The sequence below is a fragment of the Pelobates fuscus genome, chromosome 10 (genome assembly GCF_036172605.1).
Source record: "Pelobates fuscus isolate aPelFus1 chromosome 10, aPelFus1.pri, whole genome shotgun sequence".
Taxonomy (NCBI): Eukaryota; Metazoa; Chordata; class Amphibia; order Anura; family Pelobatidae; genus Pelobates; species Pelobates fuscus.
The window spans coordinates 15,107,118-15,130,374 of NC_086326.1; the positions used below are offsets into that span (position 1 = coordinate 15,107,118).

Sequence of the window (23,257 nt, forward strand, 5' to 3'; positions counted from 1 at the left end):
GCTTAATGAGTGTTCATGGGCAAAACAAGTAAAATAGATGTTCTAGAAATAAGTGGGTTCCAGCCTTGGTCCTTCATCAAAGTTAGAGGTACCTGTGACAGGAGGAGATAGGATGGTGACACCTGGTGGAGACACTTTGTTTCAAGTTCCCAAATATCTCCATATACCATATTTGTTTGAAATATAGGACACCATTTATTTACCACAACATTTGGGGTAAAATACCGCCTGCATTCTGTATCCAGGAGGTCACTCCATGTAGTGCCGGTTTCTCTGGTGTGCTCGGTGGAGATGAGGAATTTCCCTTCTGCCCCACGCTTGGCACCAGCAAAGGCAGATCCTTTTTACCTGGTAGACAGCTGAAGTACCGGTAATTACAGGAGAGTGCGTGGAGGTGACCTCTGTCTGTCTGAAGTTACTCCTGCAACCTCAAAGCCGCAGGGCAACAATAACTGTGTGTTTGGGGGTTATTACAAAAGGGACACATGTGAAGGAGGGGGAAAGATGATGGGAACAAGTGAGGAAGGGGGTATGAGAAGAGCGGAAGGAGGAAAGAAGAGATGAACAATGGGAGTAGATCTGGGAAACAAGTGAAAAAATGGGGTAAATTACAAGAGAGAAACACTGTGTTTATTTCTTTTACTTTAAAGTTCTAGTTAAAAAAATATGGGTGCGTCGTATATTCCAAAACACACGTTATATAATAATCCACTAAGGTTTTAGAAAGTCTTTGCTTTGGAGAAGGGGTGAGCCTGAAAATAACATTCTTTCAAGAGATTTATTTTGAGAAATAGAATGGTTGAAATAAGGCTGTACAATGAAATGTATTTGACAATTTTAGATCATGAAAAGGTGGTGGGTGCATGGAACAGCTTCCAACCAAAGTGGCAATGTTGAAAGTTTGCTATGCGTGTGTTTTTATGTGTAGAGAATGGCATTGTTATAAAATGTGTCTAAGCACGACTCGTGTTTTTGTTTTCTTTGCAGATCTGGTTTTACACCAATTCTATATTTGAAAATGCTGGGGTACCTCTGGCTGAAATCCCGTACACAACTGTGGGAACCGGAGCAATTGAGATAATCGCAGGTTTAATTGGGGTACGCTTTCAAGTTATGTCCTCCCCCCACTCCCTCACCCCTGTACATACGGTGTAAAAGCTATAAACCATTTGTTTTGGTATACCTGCTCAACTATTGCACAGCTTATTAGTTCAGTTCAGGCAAGCCATTTTTTTTTTCTCTAAAAAGGAAATTTTGTTCCACTCATTTACTTCATTTTTGGCAAATTCAAATATCATCCATGAAAAATGTTTGGAAAACGATTCAGACGAACCAAAAACGGTGTGAAAATGGGCCAGATATATAAATATAATCTAAATATTATATATACCAATACCCTCCTACAGGAGGTCGATACTGAGGCACCTGCTAAACGCTGCCAAGTCCCTGATCCCACTGCACTGGAAACAGGAAAACCCACCCACGATAGAAGAATGGACACGCAGGGTAGAAGACATCAGGATAGCAGAGGCGAAAATAGCAGATTCCCAAGGGAGACATGACAAACATATGGAGAGGTGGACATTCCGGATACTATATAGCACTTAAGTAGAGATGGAAGACGAGATGCACAGTGACGGGCGCACCGGGGGAGATGGCAGACTCAACCCCCTCCTCTCCCCTCTACTCTACCACAACCCCTCCTGACCTCCCTATATAACCCCAGGACAAACACCAAGTAAGAGCTTCATCACACAAAACCGTGATGAAGGTTGGAACCGCAGGGAGTCCACCTGACGGACCTGAAAGCGAAATAGGAGTAAAGAGCAAGCGGAAACGAACCCCCTAAAAAAACTGGAAAAAACAGATAAACACGCAAGGGGGGATATATATATATATATATATATATATATATATATATATATATATATATAGAAACAACAGGAGTAGACATCACACACAGAGAGAATGACAGAGACACAATATAGTTGCAAACACGTACAAACCTACACGCAGAGACCGAACGCAACAGACAAAACCAGACAAGACTACACACGCAGGAACTGCAACAAAAGCTCAAAACTATGAGGCGGACGACGCGTAGAATAGGGACGTTACTTCACGTCACGACACCGCCCACGCACAATAACAAACTGCCAGACACCCATAGACGATAGCTGATCAGACTAACTAATAGCCAAGAAGAAGACAGGGAGACGGAGGTGGGGAGATAGACACACCAGACCGCACTAGAGCAAGTAATCAGGGGAATACCAGACCCCAAAGATAAAAGAGAGGCCACCGGACACGCGCATATAGCCACGCAGACCCTACATAGCAACAGAAGAAACACACGTCACAGATAGCAAAAAGAGAAGGCTGCTAAGCATGGGCACGAGAGAACACAGACCACACAAGACAGGGGGCCCGCAAGCCAAATCATAGCAATAAAAAACATGCAGCATGCGTGCTCGCACAGATTCATATGATATGCGGAACACACGATAGAGACCTGCGAGTCTCCATGCACACAATATGATCCCCATGCAGAACTCTTCTTGTGATATGACAATAAATAAACCTAAAAGGGAAAAATTGGGGTGCCTGCGTGCACACACAAAGGCATATGGTGTACGGTATATCTTAGAGACCTGCGAGTCTCCATACGCTGTCTGATCCTCAAGCATAAGTCTATGTATACTACAACAACCATTCAATAAAAAAATCATATTTACAAAAAAAAAATATTATATTATATATATATATATAGTTTGCAGGAAACTGATGGGTGCATTTTCTCACTATTCTGTAGATCCAATAGGACTAATCAAATGTAGTAATCAAACTAATCAATGTAGGGATATATATGTGTGTGTGTGTGTGTGTATATATATATATATGTGTATGTGTGTGTGTGTGTGTATATATGTATGTGTGTGTGTATATATGTATGTGTGTATGTGTGTGTGTATATATGTGTGTGTGTGTGTGTGTATGTATGTGTGTGTGTGTGTGTGTGTGTGTATATATGTATGTGTGTGTGTGTGTGTGTGTGTATATATGTATGTGTGTGTGTGTGTGTGTATATATGTATGTGTGTGTATATATGTGTGTGTGTGTATATATGTGTGTGTGTGTGTATATGTATATATATATTAGTATTTCTGTATTATTTAAGTACAGTTCGCCCTCCTGTGTAGTACAATCATTTTAACAATATATATATATAGAAAATAGTCGTGCGATGAATAAAACCACCCTAAAACCTCACGGACACCTCCTATGCTAAACAAACACACAGATATACTTCCTTTTGGGTATATATTTGTATGTTTGTTTGGCCTTTTAACATTCTGTCTGTGGAGATTTCCAAATCGAACAAACATCTTCTCTTAAATGATAAGACACTTATCTATTTAAACGGTGCATGGTTTGCATGGCAGATACTCAATCATTTGAGATTTAAAAAATATATATATATTTTTTTTATATAAATGTAAATAAAATGTAAACAAAATCTAATACGTTTCATTTTGTAACTGCAAACATTTCCCAATACTCCCTCTATATATCGTCCTTAACAGGGGGTTTATTCATTAAGAGCGGATGTTTTTTTTCTTACTTGGCTATTTTTGCCAAACTGTGCAGCTAAATTGCCGTGCAATGTGTCAAGCTGGAGGCAAATTGTAGAGCAAAGCTGTCTTTAAGCGACGATTTCCTTTCTGTTCTCTGTGTTTTACCTGGGTTGCCTGGGTTGGTCTATCGCAGGACTATCCTACTTTCTACTCTCTGATATTAAATCTAGGAGCAGCAATTCATATTTTCAGGCCACCCTACCCAACTTTTGGTCAAGACTTTTTTATCTTGCATCCTACTTTGTGACGGTCTCGAAGCAAATTAGTCTAAAAACCTCCGTAGATCTCAAATGCAGGGGTGGTGCATGTGCCTGAATGTATTACAATGCGCAACCTTAAAAATCTGTTAAACACACAACCCAACATTGGCAGAGTATGATTATGGGGTGGGGATGCCATCATGCCTTGATCTTTCTGATAAAAATTTTTTACATTTCAGCCCGGCATGCATGCGCGCTCAGTTTATGCAGTGTCTCTGTAAAGTTACTCTCTAACTGTGTTTTTATTGGGGACTTGTCTCTGGAATCCCTAAAACCAGGACCCCAAACTTGGGGTACAGGAGTCCCAAGGCAGAGCTGTCCCACTGTAGTGTTTATTAACAGAACAAAATTGTACTAAACTAAAATATATGAATTGTAAAAGGAAGTCAGCTTTGATTAAAGCGGAGTTGAAGTTTTTTTTTAATAGGCACATTTGTGTAACGTTATAGCAAATCGATGTTTAGTGAATGAATCCCTGTATACTAACAATCTCTCCCACCTTTTCTTCCAATGGTCAAGCGAACCCAGAGCATTAAATTGTACTCTGAGAGAGAAAAGAAATAACCACAACAGACATTCAGGACGCCCACGAGGCCCAAACTTGTTCAGATTTATTTTATTATATTGTGTCCAGTAATGGCAAAAGTCACCAAAGGCTTACATTTCAGATCACTTTCACAATGTAACAATTTTCACACAACACTCCCAGTCCCACCAGGTTTGTAGACCATCTCCCGGTCCCATTCGTAGTTTTAGGAATTTGTTAAAATAAAGTATTTTGAGACTTCATAGACCTAAAACAATTTATATATTCCACTTAAATGTTTAGTTGTTATTTTGCTGCAACAAAGGGTTATTTAAGTGAGAATTGTCAGGATTTCAAAGTAAATTGAAAGTGAATTTCAAATTTAACAAAAACGTTCACCTGGAAAAATGATCCATTTCAGGTCATGTTCCCGTTTGGCCACTTTGACCTTAAAGGGATTGTCAGAGCACCATAACAACTTAATAAAAATAAAGTTGCTATAGTACCATGGCACCTTGTCCCTTTTTGCTCTCTTCCCCTGTGCCCCCCCTCCCCCACCCCCAAACCACCCGCACCTCTGCTATCTCTTACTCCTAACACCATTTATACTCTGCTTAGCTGAGAGTTACCTCGGTGGAGTACAGATTTATAACAAAGCGTGCATTCCATATTTTTAACCCAGGGCTGGCCTGAGCTACATAACACCAAATTAGATTTTTGACAATTAGAGAGACTAATGTGAGCCATTGGATCCCAGGAGCTAAATTTCACAGCACGTCCTTCCTTTAATAAACATAACGCACTGCAGAAGTGAATTTCAAAGCTCCCTCCCGTTAACACTTATTTACCCCTTTCTATCTTTCTCAATTTCCCCTCTTTATTTAGCCGTATTCGGACCCACTAAACGGTCGTCTGCTCTTGCCATCTCCTGTTGAGCACTAATAAAATTGCTTGAAGAGGTGGGAAAGGGATGCTTTTGCAGTGAGAGCCTCATATTCACTCAGGCAGACTCATAGCTCTGTAAGTCTGATTGGTCCTGAGTGGAGACTGAAACGGCACCCGATGGACACCATGAAATTGGATATAAAATTACAAGCATTTGTTCTGCTGTCAATATTTTCTGCTGGATTTGCTCAAAGCTTTTTATTTATTTATTTATTTATTTTTCCTCCTTCTTTCGACTCACTCTAATATTCCAGAGGGGAGTTTTCTTTCTTTTTATTGAGTTTTGCAATGAGAAAATGGACATGCTATCCGAGTTTCACGCATCCTCTTACCCACTGATTTTCATTTTAAAAATGTCAGGTTTTATTTTTGTAGTAGCAGATAATTTTTCCGTGGTTATTTGAAGTAATGACATCACCACGTTCTGTTTAACATATATTGTACCCTGTGTAAATTGATACATTTGACCAATAGGAGCTCTATATGATCTACGCATATTACCACATTCTTATCGTTTGCTCTCTCTCGCTCTCTCACTCATGTTTTCTGTCTATTAATCTGGTTTAATCTGATTGAAATAATAATTACTACGGTCACTATGTTTTATTGGGATCTTTGGGGGTCTTCATATTCTGTATAAGTGTATGATCTATAGTTTTGCCTTCTTCTCTTTGCAGTGTTTTACAGTTGAGAAGCTGGGCAGACGGCCTCTTGTAATTGGTGGATTTAGTTTCATGGGTTTCTGCTGCGCTGGGATAACGTTGGCGCTGGTGTTTCAGGTATGATGAGTTTCCCCATCAGTTTTCTGCTCTTTTACCAAGAATTCTATAATATCCTAATCCTCCTCAGGCTAGTGGATGGAGTCTATAATATCCTAATCCTCCTCAGGCTAGTGGATGGAGTCTATAATATCCCAATCCTCCTCAGGCTAGTGGATGGATTCTATAATATCCTAATCCTCCTCAGGCTAGTGGATGGATTCTATAATATCCTAATCCTCCTCGGGCGAGTGGATGGATTCTATAATATCCTAATCCTCCTCAGGCTAGTGGATGGAGTCTATAATATCCTAATCCTCCTCAGGCTAGTGGATGGAGTCTATAATATCCTAATCCTCCTCAGGCTAGTGGATGGATTCTATAATATCCTAATCCTCCTCCGGCTATTGGATGGAGTCTATAATATCCTAATCCTCCTCAGGCTAGTGGATGGATTCTATAATATCCTAATCCTCCTCAGGCTAGTGGATGGATTCTATAATATCCTAATCCTCCTCGGGCTAGTGGATGGATTCTATAATATCCTAATCCTCCTCAGGCTAGTGGATGGAGTCTATAATATCCTAATCCTCCTCGGGCTAGTGGATGGATTCTATAATATCCTAATCCTCCTCCGGCTAGTGGATGGATTCTATAATATCCTAATCCTCCTCGGGCTAGTGGATGGATTCTATAATATCCTAATCCTCCTCAGGCTAGTGGATGGATTCTATAATATCCTAATCCTCCTCTGGCTAGTGGATGGAGTCTATAATATCCTAATCCTCCTCGGGCTAGTGGATGGATTCTATAATATCCTAATCCTCCTCGGGCTAGTGGATGGATTCTATAATATCCTAATCCTCCTCCGGGTAGTGGATGGAGTCTATAATATCCTAATCCTCCTCGGGCTAGTGGATGGAGTCTATAATATCCTAATCCTCCTCGGGCTAGTGGATGGAGTCTATAATATCCTAATCCTCCTCGGGCTAGTGGATGGAGTCTATAGTATCCTAATCCTCCCCAGGCTAGTGGATGAAGTCTATAATATCCTAACCCTCCTCCGGCTATTGGATGGATTCTATAATATCTTAATCCTCCTCGGGCTAGTTGATGGAGTCTATAATATCCTAATCCTCCTCCGGGTAGTGGATGGATTCTATAATATCCTAATCCTCCTCAGGCTAGTGGATGGAGTCTATAATATCCTAATCCTCCTCGGGCTAGTGGATGGAGTCTATAATATCCTAATCCTCCTCCGGCTAGTGGATGGATTCTATAATATCCTAATCCTCCTCGGGCTAGTTGATGGAGTCTATAATATCCTAATCCTCCTCCGGGTAGTGGATGGATTCTATAATATCCTAATCCTCCTCGGGCTAGTGGATGGATTCTATAATATCCTAATCCTCCTCCGGCTATTGGATGGATTCTATAATATCTTAATCCTCCTCGGGCTAGTGGATGGAGTCTATAATATCCTAATCCTCCTCGGGCTAGTGGATGGAGTCTATAATATCCTAATCCTCCTCAGGCTAGTGGATGGGTTCTATAATATCCTAATCCTCCTCCGGCTAGTGGATGGAGTCTATAATATCCTAATCCTCCTCAGGCTAGTGGATGGATTCTATAATATCCTAATCCTCCTCCGGCTAGTGGATGGATTCTATAATATCCTAATCCTCCTCAGGCTAGTGGATGGATTCTATAATATCCTAATCCTCCTCCGGCTAGTGGATGGATTCTATAATATCCTAATCGTCCTCCGGCTATTGGATGGATTCTATAATATCTTAATCCTCCTCGGGCTAGTGGATGGAGTCTATAATATCCTAATCCTCCTCCGGCTAGTTGATGGATTCTATAATATCTTAATCCTCCTCGGGCTAGTTGATGGGTTCTATAATATCCTAATCCTCCTCCGGCTAGTTGATGGATTCTATAATATCCTAATCCTCCTCAGGCTAGTGGATGGATTCTATAATATCCTAATCCTCCTCGGGCTACCGGATGGAGTCTATAATATCCTAATCCTCCTCCGGCTAGTGGATGGAGTCTATAATATCCTAATCCTCCTCAGGCTAGTGGATGGGTTCTATAATATCCTAATCCTCCTCAGGCTAGTGGATGGATTCTATAATATCCTAATCCTCCTCTTGGTAGTGGATGGATTCTATAATATCTTAATCCTCCTCCGGCTAGTGGATGGATTCTATAATATCCTAATCCTCCTCCTGGTAGTGGATGGATTCTATAATATCCTAATCCTCCTCGGGTTAGTGGATGGATTCTATAATATGCTAATCCTCCTCAGGCTAGTGGATGGGTTCTATAATATACTAATCCTCCTCGGGCTAGTGGATGGATTCTATAATATCCTAATCCTCCTCGGGTTAGTGGATGGGTTCTATAATACTCCAATCCTCCTTGGGCTAGTGGATGGATTCTATAATATCCTAATCCTCCTCGGGGTAGTGGATGGATTCTATAATATCCTAATCCTCCTCGGGGTAGTGGATGGATTCTATAATATCCTAATCCTCCTCGGGCTAGTGGATGGAGTCTATAATATCCTAATCCTCCTCGGGCTAGTGGATGGAGTCTATAATATCCTAATCCTCCTTGGGCTAGTGCATGGATTCTATAATATCCTAATCCTCCTCGGGCTTGTGCAATGTTCCAAAACCTGCATCCACATGGGGGGTTGTAAGGTGCAAATACCTCCACTCTGAGTGGTTTAATATAAGAGGTCTTGTATGAGATTGCTGCATTCCTTATGATGTATGTTCATTTTAATATTTATTAAACCAAGGAGAGGATATTGCAATGATGACCATATTTCACAAGAATTGTTATGCGGAGGCTGATTACTCTGCCTTGTTACGGCACATATACTCATAGATCATTTGTCTGCAAAAAAAACAAAATATTTGTCTGCAAGTAAAATATTGTTCTGAACACAAGAAACTGACGCCTAATTAGATTCCTTTCTAACCATCGTCGGTCACCTGTTCCAAAAAAGTTATTTGTATACTCCATTATTGGTATAAAAAAAAACCTGTAACATTGCTAATAATTGATATCTGGCTGTTATAGGACTCTAATTTCTACAATCTCTTGGCAGCCTAAAACCTACTGTAATAAAACTCCCATGATCCTTTGCTAAAGGACACTAAGGGTCCTAAAAGTCCAGTATTTATACCCCCCTGCGCTACTGATTTCACTTAGAAATATGTTGGGGTTTTTCACTAAAGTGTTAATTGTTAGGAATTTAAAGTTAATTTCAAATTTTAAGTCAAATAAAAAGCTCCACTATCTTAACAAAGGAAGCAGAGCTTGCCTTATGCCTTAAAGGGATTCTCCAGTACCAGGAGAACAAACCCGTTTTCCTGGAACTATAGGCTCCTGTAGTGCCCCCTCCCCGCCCCCCATACCATATTGCTGAAGGGGATAAACCCCCTTCAGATACTTACATGAATCCAGCACCGATGTCCCTCGGCGTTGGGTCAGGCTCCGCCCACGCTCCTCCCCCGTCAACGTCAGCCGGAGGGGGAGACCTAATGCGCATGCGCGGCAATGGCTGCGTGCACGTTAGAACTCCTCATAGAAAAGCATTATTCATTGCTTTCCTATGGGGAAAATCTGACGCTTGCCTTATGCCTTAAAGGGATTCTCCAGTACCAGGAGAACAAACCCGTTTTCCTGCAACTATAGGCTCCTGTAGTGCCCCCTCCCCGCCCCCCATACCATATTGCTGAAGGGGATAAACCCCCTTCAGATACTTACATGAATCCAGCACCGATGTCCCTCGGCGCTGGGTCAGGCTCCGCCCACGCTCCTCCCCCGTCAACGTCAGCCGGAGGGGGAGACCTAATGCGCATGCGCGGCAATGGCTGCGTGCACGTTAGAACTCCCCATAGAAAAGCATTATTCATTGCTTTCCTATGGGGAAAATCTGACGCTGGAGGTCCGTGAAGACGTCCGGCATCAGATAACCGACAAAAGGTTGGTTAGGATTCTGGAAGCCCTCTAGTGGCTGTCTGGTAGACCTTATGGTAGACAGCCACAAAGGGCAGACTTAGAGCTGCAACGTAAACATTCTTTGGAACTACAATGTTTAACATTGCAGCACTATGTGCAAAAGGGTCACAGCACCCAGACCGCTTAAATTAGCTGAAGTGGTCTGGGTGCCTAAAATGTCCCTTACAAGCTGCACCTTTATCAAGATTTATCAAGCGCATGAAAAATACACAAGACAAAGTAGTCATTACTTTGTCTTTTGTTTTAAAATGAATAAAATTAGAACCAATTCCGAAAGAGGAAGGGAAAACGAGTAGGAAGGTATGTTTGAGGTGACAGACACTTTAAATCATAGCTGACTGGGACAATTTTTACATTTGGACTATTTTGGCCTACATTTACTTTACATTTCCAACAATTTACACTTTTAGAATTACCCTTTCTGCCAATCTCTTGCATCACTGGGTGTTTGAAGGTGATTTGTGTCTTTTTATTGCATTTATTGTAATTTTCATTTTCTGTTCTATGTTCTGTGTGTTGTGCTCTGTTTGTTTTTAGCACTAAGTGATATTATTTCATAATACAGATTCTGTTTACTCTTTTTTTTTTTTAAATTTAAATACTGTGCAGGCGCGGATTGCCTGGATGCGCTATGTTAGTGTGGCATGCGTGATTGGAATAATTGCAGGCTTCTGCATTGGACCAGGTGAGCCCTCATATCTAACCCTTTTAATTCCAGGATCTGTGTGTCTGTACTCCCAAGTTTTGGGTTCAAGTCTTGATCGTTTTTACACTAAACCTCAGGATAATCTGAAGTGGAATATTTTGTATTGTGCTCTGATTGGATGAAGTGCTATCTGTTTGTTATGGATTCAGACCTACATCCCATACCCACCTATCGTTCTTGCCGTATCTACACTCTTCTTGCATATAGCAAACATTTAAAGAAGGCTGTGTTCAAGAATGTCCAGGTTCTAGAATGTCCAGGTTCTAGATGACAGCCAATCAGGAAGAAGAATTTTACTGAGAAGGTTCCTGCCAGCCTCACTAATGCTCTTTATGACAAACCCAATTAGTTTTAGAGACTATACCATAGGTCTAATGGACTTTAGTTAACATGTCGTTCTGTGTATTTTCACCTGAAATACATAAAGTGTTCTCTTCCACTGCTAATGAAAGAGTTAAAGCGAGGGCAGTAGCTTTGCCAAGTCTATCTTAAAATGATGGATGGAGACTGGGGTGGTTTATCCCATTGATATATTAGCAGTGCCTCTAACAAATCTATAATTCATTTTCAGCTGAGAATTTATTCAGTGTAATTACATCTTTAATTAGGATTTTTATGGCTCATTGTTCATAAACAATGATGAATATGACTTTTAAAGCAACAAGGATTAAGATAAAAAAAAAAAATCTGCGTGAGCTGTGAGTACCATTTCGTATATATATCCTTTTTTTTCTGTTCTGCATGAATTTTTCTATATTAAGAGTCCCGTGTATGGCGTGATGTGGAAATAATGAACTACAGTCAAAAACGTCTACTGAAAACGATTACATTCATTTTATCAACAATAGACTGAGAATGAAAAATGTTCTCTTAACCCATTTACTATCATTGGGGTCTACAAATGGATCGCTGACTAGCAGCGGATGAATGTATTAAAATAAGACACTTAGTACTGAAATTGAATCCCTTTCCTAACCCCAGGCTGCTGGGCCTTTAAGTGAGGAGGTGATTAAAATGTGTGGTGTTAAATTAAGAGTGAAAATGCAAGTTTTTTTATTTTATTTTTTTTTTTTATGGTTTTTAATTTGGGTGGAAAATTCTGCTTCAATTCCGTTAAATTCCACTGCTTGCAAATCTAGTGTATTTTTTATGTTTTTTTTTAATATAATTGCAAATATAGACTTTTGTTTCACATACACGTTTTCTGTCTCTACTCTGGGTAAATAATGATAACATATCACCGGGTTTGCATCATTCGATCTTTTGTAGGTAAAGTTTTACACTAAAAATATTTATTTTTTTGAAGTTGCCACATTGGGTAGATTTGGAAATGGAAGAGGTGGCTGACTAACTACCTTCTCTGCAAAGTACATTTTATCTTTTTCGCAGGTTGGTGGCGAAAATTTATTTTTATCAAACATTTAGTGTTTGGTTTTTTTTGTGTTTTTTTTTTTTTTTGGGGAGCAGGAATATTTGCAATATCTACCTCTGTAGATAGAATCTACTAGATTCTACTGATATAAAATTGATAAAATGCCATTCATACATGCCAAGTGCCCTGATTTTGGTTGAGTTTGACCCTTGAATTGGCACCTACTGGATTATCCATATCTCCAACTTAGAATGGCAGTGGCCCAGCTCCTTTGCCTGTTTTGCAGCAAAATTTGCACCATACATGCACAAAGAGCAGAGTCAATTCTATACCTTTTGGTGCGTGTCTGCATGATGGTACACGGCCACTTATTGTGTTGAGTTGTGTTGTGACTACACACTGTATACACTCCAAGACACTCGTAGAGTGATTTTATTTTTTTTCTTCTTCTTTTGAGGTTTCAATCTTTTTGCTTTTGTGTATCATTCTTATCTACCGTGACAATACAATCCCAGTTTTACTGCTTCCGTAAACAACACAAACTACGTAAAATTGTGTCAGAATAGACAAACGTACAGTCAGTGATAGAACTGAATTAACTGCCTCGCTGACTGTGTATACTGTTTGCACAGTATGGGAAACACAAAACAAAAACGGGGGGAGGGAGTTTATTTTTTTAAAGTTTTCTGCTCCAAAAGATGTTCTTTCGTACTAGATGTAGGCAATCACCATGGAAACCAGTAGACTCGACGCGCACTATCCGTTGGTGACTCCTCACCTTTTCCATTTTTTCACCAATTGCTAGAAAAGAACATTTTGAGAAATCTCCCTCAAAGAGGAAGTTTACAGAAGCCCTTAAGAAACTCTGCTCCATCCTTACACCATAACCAGGTCTCTTGTAGGGTCCAAACCTACCCTAGAGGAAGACTTTCTCTAATAATAACCACACACAAAAAAGTTCTATTAAATGCAAAAATCCATACACACTATATGAACGAAGAGGGTAACTACAACATAAGACACGTGACCTGAATCTGAAAAGAGGAGAATATAGCGGTATTGCCAGTACTGAAAAAAAGTCATAGATACGTCGAATGGACTTCCAGCAGATGTGGCAAATACCGTGAAAGAATGACCTGTTTAGCAAAGATCTATGAAGAACATAGGAAACGTGTTAAAAAGGTCTTGGAGAAGTTATAATAATTCTATCATGGTGACTGGAGTACATAGTTGCAGTTCTCGATTGGCTTTTTAACAAACATTTCTCCAGCTTTGCAGAGATCTTCTAACATGAGATTCTGTGACCGTTCCTGCTTTCCTTTAAGCCGCTCAGCTAAATGTTGAAGGTGTCTGCCCTCTTCTGGTAGCAACAAGAGCAGACTGATATAAGGATACTTTATATCACAGAGAGTCTTCAGATTGCCGGCAATGCGTATGATCACCCAAAACACGCACCCAAGCACAGTGACTTATAACACATAGCCAGATTAACCATAATGTCACCTAAGGTAGCCTCGTTAACTTCCGAATTGTCATCACAATGCTAAGAGTACAGAAGCCCCCAAAATGGTAACTTGTCTAAGGCCTTGTGTGATCTTCATTCTTCTCTGTCTTAAAGCGCTACAAAAACTTTAGCTTTTTTTTTGTTTTTTGTTTCTTTAATAACTCCTGTTTCTCAAAAGAAAATCAATTAAACACATTTGGAATTTTTAAACAAAATAGCGTCATGCACTTTTTAAGTATATTCTATCTTGTGCCATACAGAGCCACGAACCTCTCATTTCTCGGACACTAAATAGGCGCTCAGTGCCACTTGGCATGTCCGATGATGCTTTATCACAGCAGTAACAGACAAAGAGTTATCCCCCAAATATTTTGTTTGTTTCTCTGACCTTTCCCTTTTCTGCACTATATGAAAAAATGTATTAATCTTTTAATTTATCCACAACCGAGTTTGCAGGATTTTTTGGGGAAAAAGTAGAAAAAAAAAAGAACAGAACTTGAGTTTCATGATGTCACAGGAAGCTATTGAATGTACTCCTCATTGGGGGGGAAGGGAGGGTGTATTAAAAATAATTAATAGTTCTACATCTTTCTGAGACTTTGAGCAGATCTAATGTTAATCATGCTTGGATTATGTTTAATATAATTCATACTGTTTATTTAGATTTATTTTTGCATTTACTAGTATCAATGAAGCATTTCCCTTTTTCCCTTTAACAATATTTACCTCTATTTTATATAATTATAACATGTATGAACTGCTGGACTAATTTCCAAATAGTGCACGTGGAAACTCGTAAATGTAAAATATAGTTGATAAAGTCGTTCTTTTTAACCTCCTTTTCATTCCTCATTTCACCATTTCCATCTGCCACCTCTTTGCTTCCCTATTATACAAGGGTTAACTATCCCTCCATATTGTGTCCACCTTTAAATAGCTCTCATTCTTTGATATCAGTTCCCTCTCCTTTGCTCACCCCCCTCTTGTTTCCACTAATAGTAGTGTTTATTGGGTTAGTTCACCAATACTGTGCTATATGGTCAATCGATGGATACTCATTGTTTTGAATTCACAAAGTGGCCATAAGTGTATTTTACCTGAGGAAAGTCCACCATTTGCATAATTTTCAAGCAGATGAACCGGCTCAATAGAACAATACAGATTTTTACTGGATTGTTCAGCGTTTCTCTGTATTTCAGTTGTCAAGACGTGATAATTGTATTGGGGTATAGGTACAACTTAGCTTTGAGGTGTGTTCTGTCTGGTGTATATAGGGCTGCGGCCTACTTGCCGTTTTGTTTACCCGTCGGTATAGATGGTAATTTGAAGACCATGTTCAGGGTGCTGCTAAATCTTTGGTTTAAACGTTGGTCCTCTGCTTGGTTTGACGTTCACCTCTTATTTTGTCACTTGTATCGGGAATTTTTTTAGTGGTTGCTTTGTGTCTCGTTCTTCCTCTATTGAAGATCAGGTGACAGATTTTTACCCTTGGCTGGCAAAGTTGTCCAACCATAAACATTACAATCTAGATCCTGAATATTTTGATGTGTTAATGCGTTCTTTGAAGAACTATCCAAGTAAAATCTGAAAAGACTTAATTCCCATAATGTGAAAGAAAGTTAGACTGAATAAACAGAATATCAAGACGTTGTATAATGTTGTATGTAGCTGTAACGTGGATCGTTAGTCTGGGTAAATATGAAATATATTAACGAACATTAAAGAGACACTATAGTCACCAGACCTACAGCTTAATATAGTTGTTCTGGTGAGTATAATAGCTCTATTCAGGCATTTTCGTGTAAACACTGCATTTTCAGAAAAGACCGTGTTTACATTGTCCCTAGAGACACCTCCAGGTGGCCACTCCTTAGATGGTCACTGGAGGGGCTTCCTGGCTCAGTGCTGCACAGTTAGCAGCCCTGATGTTCAGCGTCCCCACTCTCTGCATGGGGACGCTGAATTTTCCTCATAGAGATGCATTGATTCAATTTTTATGTCACAAAGGGGGCGGAGCCAGCACCGGCAGACACTGGAAATCAGGTGAGTTTTAAACTTTTATAGGGGAGCTAAGTGGGTGCAAGCCACCTAAATGGTGGGTTTAACACAAACATGTATTCCTGACCCTATAGTGATCCTTTAAGTGATTTGTTAGGACATGTGGAATAGCAACCTGGCTGATGTTTTTTGGAGACTGCTTTCAGGATTACAAAGCTGATTATTTTATATTACATTATTTTTTATATTACATTACATTATTTTTATAAATCCTGAAATGATAATATAAATGTCAAAGTTTAAACATATCTGTACTGTACTGTGGAAACAAGCATGGCACACCCGCGGAACTGTGGGTACCCAATGAGAGATAGTAACATAGAATGTGACGGCAGATAAGAACCATTCGGCCCATCTAATCTGCCCAATTTTCTAAATACTTTCATTAGTCCCTGGCCTTATCTTATAGTTAGGATAGCCTTATGCCTATCCCACGCATGCTTAAACTCCTTTACTGTGTTAACCTCTACCACTTCAGCTGGAAGGCTATTCCATGCATCCACTACCCTCTCAGTAGTGGCACTGAACCCTTCACATGTCATTCTCTGTAAAGGAGGGAAGACCATTTGATTTTGTAATAAATATAATTGGACTCCGTCACTGTCTATAGGAGTTTTTACAAGTCTTAAGCCCTGAAGGGAGAAGACCCACAAAGATCTGATCTTATTTGATTGTCTCAAGGAAATCTTGTGACCATTTTCTCCCCAGATCACATGTGTACACACAGTAAAGATATGTTGAGGTCTTCATCGAACTCTTTTATTAAAGGGACAATGATTTTCATTATACCCTAATTAACATTATAGGGACACTCCCAGGTGAAATACATTTATCTTTTTTTTTTTTTAATGCACTTCATGCATTATCATAAAATATAACGCCTGGTACCCATAAACCAAACACAGTAATTCTAGCGACAACGTAAACTTATAAAGATATCCATAACATTAATCCTTATCTCAATCCTACTTTTACCCAAGCAGTGTCCATTTTTATTATTTTATTTTTTATTTTTATTATTTTTCTTGTAGGTGGTTGTTCTCTTGTAATTCTTTTTGAGCGAAGTTATTTGGCTCAATTCAGTTAGCATTTTGTTGGTCATGAATATAGTGATTGTTAGAAGAATGTTATTACTGAATGAGCGATGTTTGTAGATTACCAGAATTTCGTACCACGAGTTTGCTTCCATAAACCACATTCTAAAAATGTCTTCAAACATATATATTTTTTTTGTTTTGTTTTTTGCTAAAACTATACATTGTATAATGGACATTATTGCAAAACATGTCGAATGCCATAATGTTTTGTTCATGCCAAGAATGCCCCTTTTAGTTTTCTAATGTCTGTTAACTGTTAAATTTGTTGAGATTTCAAAAACCAAATACCTTTTCACAATTTTGCTTTTTGTGTGTGTTTGTATTTTGTGGGGGTTTTTTTGTGTTTTTCTTTTTCAATTTATCTTTATTCCTTTTTTTTTTTTTTTTTTTTTTTTAAACTGGAAACCAAATGTAATCGTTTAAATAGCACAATCTCTTCCTTTGTTTATGAATGACTCCACTTACCTCCCAGACTTGTTGATGTCTCTTGACTACAGTATATTTAAAATCTAGCACTTGTTGTTTTTTTTGTTTTGTTTTTTAACACATAGAAAGCTGAACAGGTTCATCTATCTACAAAAGAGATCAAAACAATAAAAAAAGTATTTTTTGCTATAGCATGGTGCTGTTTTGTGCACTTAATATTTTTGTTGGGAAAAAAAAACTAAATAATTTTTTCTTTAAAAATCCAAATGATTTTACAATGTATCAGTAGTTGATGATTTGTGTGTGTTTATAATTTGGACCTATATACATCCATTTATTTTCCAGCTGGGATTCCATTTATAATGACTGGAGAACTCTTTAAACAGTCTCATCGTCCTGCAGCTTACATTGTGGGAGGGACACTGAACTGGTTATCAAATTTTACTGTAGGATTTGTCTTCCCATTCCTTCAGGTAATGTGTGAAATCTTAAAAATGGAAATAAATCGAATTAGTGTTTTTACATGTGTTCACTTACACAGTGCTTGCAGTATAACATTCTGTCAATGTGTGCCCTAGCAGCCCCATGCAATTATGCCCATGTCTATAGCAATATCTGTATCTGGGTGGGGGGTGGAGGGGGCGCTATGGTTTGGTTTCCTCCCACAATAAAGGTTTACATATGTACACTGAACAAAATGACAAATGCCGCTCTTTGGTTTTTGCCCCCATTTTTCATGAGCTGAACTCCAAGATCTAAGAACTTTTCTATGTACACAAAAGGCCTATTTCTCTCAAATATTGTTCACAAATCTGTCTAAATCTGTGTTGGTGAGCACAGTGTCAGTGACAGTTCTATACAATAATGGCCCTAAATACAGATCGTGTAAGTATTAACACAGACATTCCCTTGCAACCAAACAGAGTTTATTGCACTTCAGACATCCTGAAAAATATACAAATAAAATACATAAAGGATCAAGCAGTCCTCGGAGAGACCCAAAATGCCCTCCGATAAAGTCTTGTTGAATCCAAATGTACTTTACAGGACTATTATAAGAAAAGGACATTTCAATTGAGGGCATTTTGGGTCTCCCGAAGGACTGCCGTTGTGTTTTTTGTTTTGTTTTTTCATATTGTATTTGTCTACACTTTTAGTATATTTAATGGCTTGTCACATGAACACACGGGGACTCTTCTGGAGGATATCTCTTCTGAGTATACCACCGAATTTCAGTATAAAAAAATTAAAAGTGCAGAAAATTCTGTTTGGTTCCAAGTACATTTGTTTTGGACTGCTGTGTTATCACACAAGCTATGTGAATAATTGCATACATTTGTTCAGCAAAACAAGAAATGACAAGTTCTGTTTCTCCTGTGACATTGACAACGGACCCAGGTCAGTTAAAATGTCACAATATTTGTGTAGTGAACAATAACATGTAAAGAAGTGTGGTGTCCCTGTTGACGGTGTGGGTTACAGTCCTAGGCGTGCACAGTACACTTCATTTTGGTGTGCACGTAGGAATTTCTTCACTGGCAACACCCAGAATGAGTGCGTACTCCTGGAAAGAGAGCAGACTTTTCCTCAGAAGGGCCTGCCGGCCTGGCATTAATGCAAGCCGCGCTGACTCACCACCCTGCTAAAGCACTCTCTGCATGCTTCTAGGGTCCTCTACAAAGTGAAAGCGTGTCTAGTGATCTGCTTTGCTGGCTGGAGACAGTTCCCTGGTGATACCAGCTATTAGCCCAGGACAGGATGCCAGAACAAGAAATGTCTTTGAGAAATCAGGATATCTGGGAGGCCTAGTTTTATAGAAGATGAATAATTATTAAAACGATGTGTGGAGGGAGTCGCAGTGCAGTGGATAGAGAAAGTCTGTTACATAGAAGAAAGGGACCTTGCCCACACAGCAGCAGTAACATCACAAGTCCAAAAATTATCTTCCAACTCAAGCACCAGTTAACAATATCTTGAAACCACAGTGATGCCACAAGAGGTTGTATACCAAAGGGAATGACAAGGAGATATAATCATATAAACAAAAAGCCATTGACTGTATATCAGATATCAAACATTACAGGGTAATGCATGGTACCTGGCACTGAGCTGCACATCTTGGCACAAACATGGCTGGCATTTACGAAGGTATAGGAAGAGTCCATTTAAACGAACATGCATACAAAGCAATCTGGAAAGAGTGGTTCTGGTCCATTACAAGCTCCGCATGCGGGAGAATACTAAGCGTAAAACAGTAGGTCTGCCTCTTCCTCACCACCAATGGTAGGCCGCAATATACCTCAGGCAGCCTTATTGGCAACCTTGCAGCACAGGGCCTGCCTGGGAATCTTGGATTCCCCTTTTGACCTCTTTAGCTTCTTTAGGGTGTGCCTAACCAATCCAGCACACCTAGGATTACAATACTGTCTCTCTAATTATAAAATTGATCTATTTACTAAAAATACTGCAAGTGTTAATTAACTAATTGCATTCACTACGTAAATGGTAAACCTCGATGAGAAACGTTTGGTTTTCTTGTCCAATTTTTGTTTTTACTTGTTGAATTTTTGACGGCCACCTTGAGCCATTCAATTTCTGCGGATTACACAGTGTTTTTTTTATGGTAACTGCATGAAACCTTCTTTTTTCTTTCAGATGTCTGCAGGAGCCTTCAGCTATATGGTGTTTTGTGGGGTGTGTGTGTTCGTAGCAGCTTATGTTTATTTTATCATTCCGGAAACCAAGAATAAAACATTTATGGAAATTAGTCAGATGTTTTCCACTGCCAACACCAAATCTACACCGATAATCACAGTAGATGATGTTAAGCTAAGAAAGATGAACGGATATGGGGCGTTGGACAGCAGTTCTCTTGAAGTTTCTTTGCCAGAGAATTTGAAAGGACCAATGGACTCTATCTCTTAAGAAGAGAACCATGAAGGCTCCGTCATTGTTAAGCCCATTGGGTCAATGTGAATGGGTCACTGCAAGTTTTAAGGATTGTTCAGTCCAATATGAGACCCACTAGGTAAAAGAGCGTGGTCGACCTACGTTAGAACGTAGCGTGAGAAGAACTTAAAGGAATATGGTTAAAGTTGACAAATGGCCAAAAAATAACAGGCAAAACCTTTTGTGTTATCAATGATCTAAAAAAAATATGTATGTGTGTATATATACTTTAATTATTGGAATATCTTCCTTTAGAATAAATAACAACTTGTCCACATATTGACAAAATTCCTCGTTTTGTATTTCATGGTATAAATCTATATTTATATATTTATTTATTTTTTAAATTCTTTATTTTTATTGTGCATAGTGTTACGTACATGCTTGTTCTGCCCCAAAATCAGGTAACAAGTCAGAGAGTTTACAAAGCATACAAACATTTTTAGGGCATTGGTATAACGTGCACATTTTTGAAGGTTCATAAACAGGTATTAACTATTGTAAGAGTAATTTGTGTTATCGTTGGTTCATAACTTGGTAGTTAAATCATGTTATGTCAAACTGCAGAAACATTCTAAAGGTGAACAATCTATTAACTGTGAGTTATGCTGAGTATCATGCTTATAATGGGAAACAACCTGACCTTTCCTGAATAGCTGTACTACAATGCTGGGTTACACTTAGAGTACAATGAGTGAAAGGTATGAGCTAAGCAATGAAAGGTATGAGCTAAGCAATGCGTTATACATCTGTCACCTAGCGCTCTAAGCTTAAATGCGAGAGGTCTAATCAAAGCAACATCAAATAATAATACTCAAGTGTATCTATTAGCAGGTAGGCGCATCACAAGGTATAGTATGTTGGGCACAGTTCAGCAGGGGAACATGTGGCCAGGTAGGTATCTGGGCTGTAGGTCATCGTCAGCAATAATAATGTCCCTGAGGGTGCCAGGCATGTAAGCTGGGGCCTTGCACCATAAGTCGTTTAGACTCATCCCTCTCAGCCTATGCCCACCGGGTGTATAGACCTGTCCATCTTGAGGGTGAAAACAGTAGACAGGTCTGATAGATAATGTAAACATACAAAGCTATAATAACCAAGTACTGTCCTGGAACTAGCTTAGCTGAAAAGAGACCATGTAGATTGCCATATCTAATGCAAACTCGCTGCACAAGTTAGTGAACGTAGATGTTTCTTAGGGCTTTATCGTGTCAAAACTATGTAAGCTGCCTATGTTCTCAGTAGTATACAATGCATTTAAGCTAGCTTTTCAGGTTACTCTAATCTATCTTGCTGTCGGGTACAACATATATAACAGTTGCCTCATTTGGTACATAGTTAATCAAATAACATTCAGAAATGAAATAAAACATGAGAGGCAAGATAGTGTACATTTGCTCGTGTATGTTGTGCCATATCCTCCAAATTTCAGTGGGCAGGGTGGGTGGCCGATAAGTCCTTGTACTAAGGGCAGCTTACCCGACGCCTGTCCGAAGGCTTACAGAGTCCAGTATCCAGGCTGGGTGTTGCAGGTTCTCCCGGTGTGCTGAGGGTTGGCAGGTAAGAACTGTCGCTGGGGGGGGCCCCCTTGAAACTTCCTTTGAAGTGAGCTCTCCATGGGGTGTCCTGCTTTTCTTTGTGGATCGAGGTTGGTGTCCCAGTGAGAGTCTCCCCCCGGCGGGTCGTGGTGGAGCTCTCCGCCCGTTTTGCTCTTTAGTACCAGTCCATGTTGCAGCTTGGTGTACGCTGTTGCAGGCAGTGTGTGTCCAATTGCGTGGAGTAGTCTGCAGCTGGCCCAAAGGTTCTGGGGCCTCCGGGTGGCCTTCAGGCTGGTTTTGGTTGCGGCTCTTGCCCTGGTGTAAGCGGGAGCGAGTGCCGGTGTCCAAGGGGCTTGATGTCGATTCCCGCCTTATGGGGTGCCGGCGGTGCCCTCCAGGCATCCCTCTGGAGGTTCGAGGGTGGTTGCAGCTTATCTGTCGTCTGGTTGTCGGGCGGATCCAAGCCGCCACTTCTCTCCTCGCCCGTCTGAAGGCCTGTCCCTGGGTGTGGAGCTTTGTACAGAGGTGAGCAAGGAGACTGTCGAAGAACTCTGTTATATTCTTGGGGGGCTTGTTTAGTGTGCGCTTTGTTGCCGCCATCTTGTTTGGGCCTCGTTGGTCCCGTTTGGTTGTGGTTTGGTCCCGTTGTTTTACTGGGGTTGTTGTCTCCAGCTTGGACCGGGATAACCCCCGCCGGTCCTGAGGGGGGGTAGCAGGGCTTTGTTTTTCTCACGTTCATGAGCGGGTACCGTGCCGGGGGATCGGCCGCCTCCTCCATGCTCTAGACCCCGCTCAGGTTTAGGCCGCGTGGCCGGTTCGGGTATTCCCGTGGCGTTCCGGTACAGGATTGGTACCATTCTACTCCGTGTGGGGTCCCGGTTCGATATCTGAGTAGCTTGTGCTGTGGGCATCATTAGATTGGTTAGATTGAGCGTTTGTGTGCCCTTTGGTGCAGGAGCCCTCAGAGAACCCGTCCGGCCATCTTGGCTGTCAGGCCCCGCCCATATATTTATATATTTTAGTTCTTATGGTAGCCTTTTCTGAAAAAAAGGTTTTTCCACGTGTCTTCTGTTCAAAACTGTGTTAAAGGAATATTCTAACCTTTTTTAGCCATAGTTTTTTATTTATTTTTTCTAATTCCTAATTATTCTTTTAGGTTCACAGATTTCCCCCGCCCCTATAAACTCTAAAATAATGAAATAATAACCTGAAATCCAACAACGAGAGAAGCTCTCAGTACTGCTCCGCTCTCCATTTGACATCTCCGGAGCCCCAACACAGCCCGATCAAATGCTTCTTGCAGAGATGCATTTGATTTGACCGTTCCACCAGGTCAATGCGCATGCACACACTCTGAGCCGGAGGGAGTGAATATATATAAAAAAACAAAACAAAAAAACAACTAATGGGTATAGGGAGGAGGGGAGGGAGACCGGTGCTGT

General features: G+C 40.1%; 1 protein-coding gene across 1 annotated transcript in view; it reads left to right on the plus strand.

Moving 5' to 3' along the window:
• Positions 1–20,478, plus strand: part of LOC134575815 (solute carrier family 2, facilitated glucose transporter member 9-like) — a 44,874-nt gene extending 24,396 nt beyond the window's left edge. Inside the window, exons 9-13 of the mRNA XM_063435239.1 lie at positions 988–1,098; positions 6,044–6,145; positions 10,775–10,850; positions 17,674–17,801; positions 19,984–20,478. Of these exons, the coding sequence (XP_063291309.1) occupies positions 988–1,098; positions 6,044–6,145; positions 10,775–10,850; positions 17,674–17,801; positions 19,984–20,253 (687 nt within the window). The 3' untranslated portion in view covers positions 20,254–20,478. The remainder of the gene's footprint in view (positions 1–987; positions 1,099–6,043; positions 6,146–10,774; positions 10,851–17,673; positions 17,802–19,983) is intronic.
• The last annotated feature ends 2,779 nt before the right edge of the window (positions 20,479–23,257 follow it).